At 33.8% G+C, this 2,779-nt stretch overlaps 1 protein-coding gene across 1 annotated transcript; it reads left to right on the plus strand.

The window, feature by feature from the left end:
* The first annotated feature begins 926 nt into the window (after window positions 1-926).
* On the plus strand, window positions 927-1,304 carry LOC139890437 (uncharacterized). The gene has a single exon (XM_071873315.1). It carries the CDS (start codon window positions 927-929, stop codon window positions 1,302-1,304), a length of 378 nt encoding a protein of 125 aa, XP_071729416.1.
* Window positions 1,305-2,779: the final 1,475 nt, after the last annotated feature.

Below are 2,779 nucleotides of genomic sequence, written 5' to 3' on the forward strand. Positions count from 1 at the left end.
GAAGTTGATCATATAACTGTAAAATTTTGGGTTTTACAGTATTCGCTATAGTTGGTTTAGTATAAATTAATAAAAAAGCGTATGATCATTATTCAAGAAAACCAAAAAAGTGTTCTGGTAATTTGATCCGCAATGCATAGGGTTGATATTTTAAAAATTGTACTTGATACGAGTTTTTAATAATAAGATTTTTTGCAACTGTTTATCCAAGAAATCGGGAAGTGATATAATCAAAATTCAATGACATTCCAAATAAACAGGAATAATCAGAATACGTGTGACACAGTTTGGTTCACATTAAAAGTATAGCTTATTAATTTCATAAGCTCTTAAAAAAATAATTTACTTATAGTAGCTTATGAAAAAAAGTTGAGCTTATGAACTGAAAAATAAGCTCCAGCTAGTTTACAAAACACTTATAAAAACTAATAAGCTCCAGCTACCAGCTTCAAGAATAAGCTCCAGCTCAAGCTGTATCTCAAAAGCTCCAGCTCCAACTACAAGTTCCAACTCCAATTTCACCCAAACACACCCTAGTGGGCTTATTCTGAGTTGTACTCTATGGGCCAAATATAAGAACGATTTCTTGGCGATAATGGAAAAGGTTAGCGAAAATGATTGTGTCATTTCGATAATCCAATTTGGAAGGACAGAGAAATAAAGGTCAGATTGTGTTGAATGTCGCATCTAGCGGAATTGCTGCTTTGTTGTTGCCTGGTGGAAGAACGGCTCATTCACCATTTGCCATTCCTATTGATCCAAATGATGAATCCTTCTGTAGGATTCAACCTAATAGCCATTTGGCATAATTAATAAGAAGAACAAAACTTATCATCTAGGATGAAGCCCCAATGGTTAATAGGATTTGCGTCGAAACTCTAGATTGCTCTTTACGCGACATTGGTCGACCAATCAATAGTAATAGCATGGACACACCATCTGGAGGTAAAGTAATAGTGTTTGGTGGTGATTTTCGACAAGTATTACCCGTTATTAAAAGAGGAAAAATAGAGGATGTTGTAGCTGCAACACTGAATTCGTCATATCTCTGGGATCATGTAACTGTTTTAAGACTAACAGTTAACATTGGACTTACATCCGTTTCTTCAGCTACTCCTTATGATCAAGATCAAATCAATGTCGAGAAAATTCGAACATTTGTTGATTGGTTGTTAAACATCGGTAACGGAAATGTTAACCCAACACAAGACGATATATCTGAAATCCAAATGCCTGATAATGCCTTAGTTAAAGATGTTGACGATCCAATTGGGTCTATTATTTCTTCAATATATCCCGACTAATTGGAGAATCTAGGCAACCCAATTTATTATCAACAACGTGACATCCTTGCTCCAATGGCGTCGTTAGATGGTGATGAGAGGTCGTATTTAAGCTCGAATAGCATTTGTCAATCGGAAAGAGACTCACATTTTAACAGTGAGTTGTACACAACCGACTACCTAAATAGAATCGACATTGGTGGTTTACCAAAGCATAATCTGAAATTAAAAGTCGGTGTATCGGTTATGCTTTTTAAGAATGTAGATCAAACGAGTGGTTTGTGCAATGGTACTCGCTTACAAATAACTGAACTTGCTGGAAAAATGATAAAAGCAAAGATTTTAACAGGTACACACATTGGCACCACAACTGCAATTGGATGAATGCTATAACGACCCGTCCTAATCCATCTGGACGAATACATTACATTTGGTTACATCGCGAGGTTCTTGACCTCTATATGATACATTTTACAAACATTGCATTCGTTTTTAAAAGACAAACTTTCATTACATCGAAAGTTGACGGCATGCATGCCATTTCATAATATATCCAACTACAATTGACTTAATAATAATAATCTTGACGAACTCAACAACTCGAATGCAACGTCTTTTGAAATATGTCATGAATGACTCCAAGTAATATCTCTAAAATGAGCAAATGCACAGCGGAAGATTCCTTTAATACCTGAGAATAAACATGCTTTCAAGTGTCAACCAAAAGGTTGGTGAGTTCATTAGTTTATCATAAATATTCATTTCCATCATTTTAATAGACCACAAGATTTTCATTTCTCATAAATATACGTCCCATGCATAGAGACAAAAATAATCATTCATATGGATTGAACACCTGGTAACCGACATTAACAAGATGCATATAGAATATCCCCATCATTCCTGGACACCCATCGGACATGATAAAATCGAAGTACTAAAGCATTCCAAATTCCAGAATGAGGCTTGTTGGGCCCAATAGATCTATCTTTAGGATTCACGTCAATTAGGGGGTATGTTCCCTAATTCTTAGGCTACCAAGCTAAAAGGGGCATATTCGGATTCGATCATTCAACCATATAATGTAGTTTCGATTACTGTGTCAATTTCGTAAAATAGTTATAAAAGCAACGCATGTATTCTCAGTCTCAAAAATATATATTGCAAAAGCATTTAAAAAGGGAGCAAATGAAACTCACAATCCAATATTTTGTAGTAAAAATATTCATACGACGATACTGAACAATGCAGGGTTGGCCTCGGATTCACGAACTTATATCAGTTGTATATCTATTAAAACATATTGTGGAAATCACATAATTTCCTTTATTAATTATATATTGTTTATGTGTTTGTAGTTTATATAAATTTTATGTTAAATTCTATTATATTTTAACTTTTATGTTATATATATTATTTTAACATAATTATTATCTAGATATTTAGTTATATATATACATATGTGTTTAGTGATATATCTGAAAATCATTAGTTTG

This window comes from Rutidosis leptorrhynchoides, chromosome 2, assembly GCF_046630445.1.
Source record: "Rutidosis leptorrhynchoides isolate AG116_Rl617_1_P2 chromosome 2, CSIRO_AGI_Rlap_v1, whole genome shotgun sequence".
In the NCBI taxonomy this organism is placed as follows: Eukaryota; Viridiplantae; Streptophyta; class Magnoliopsida; order Asterales; family Asteraceae; genus Rutidosis; species Rutidosis leptorrhynchoides.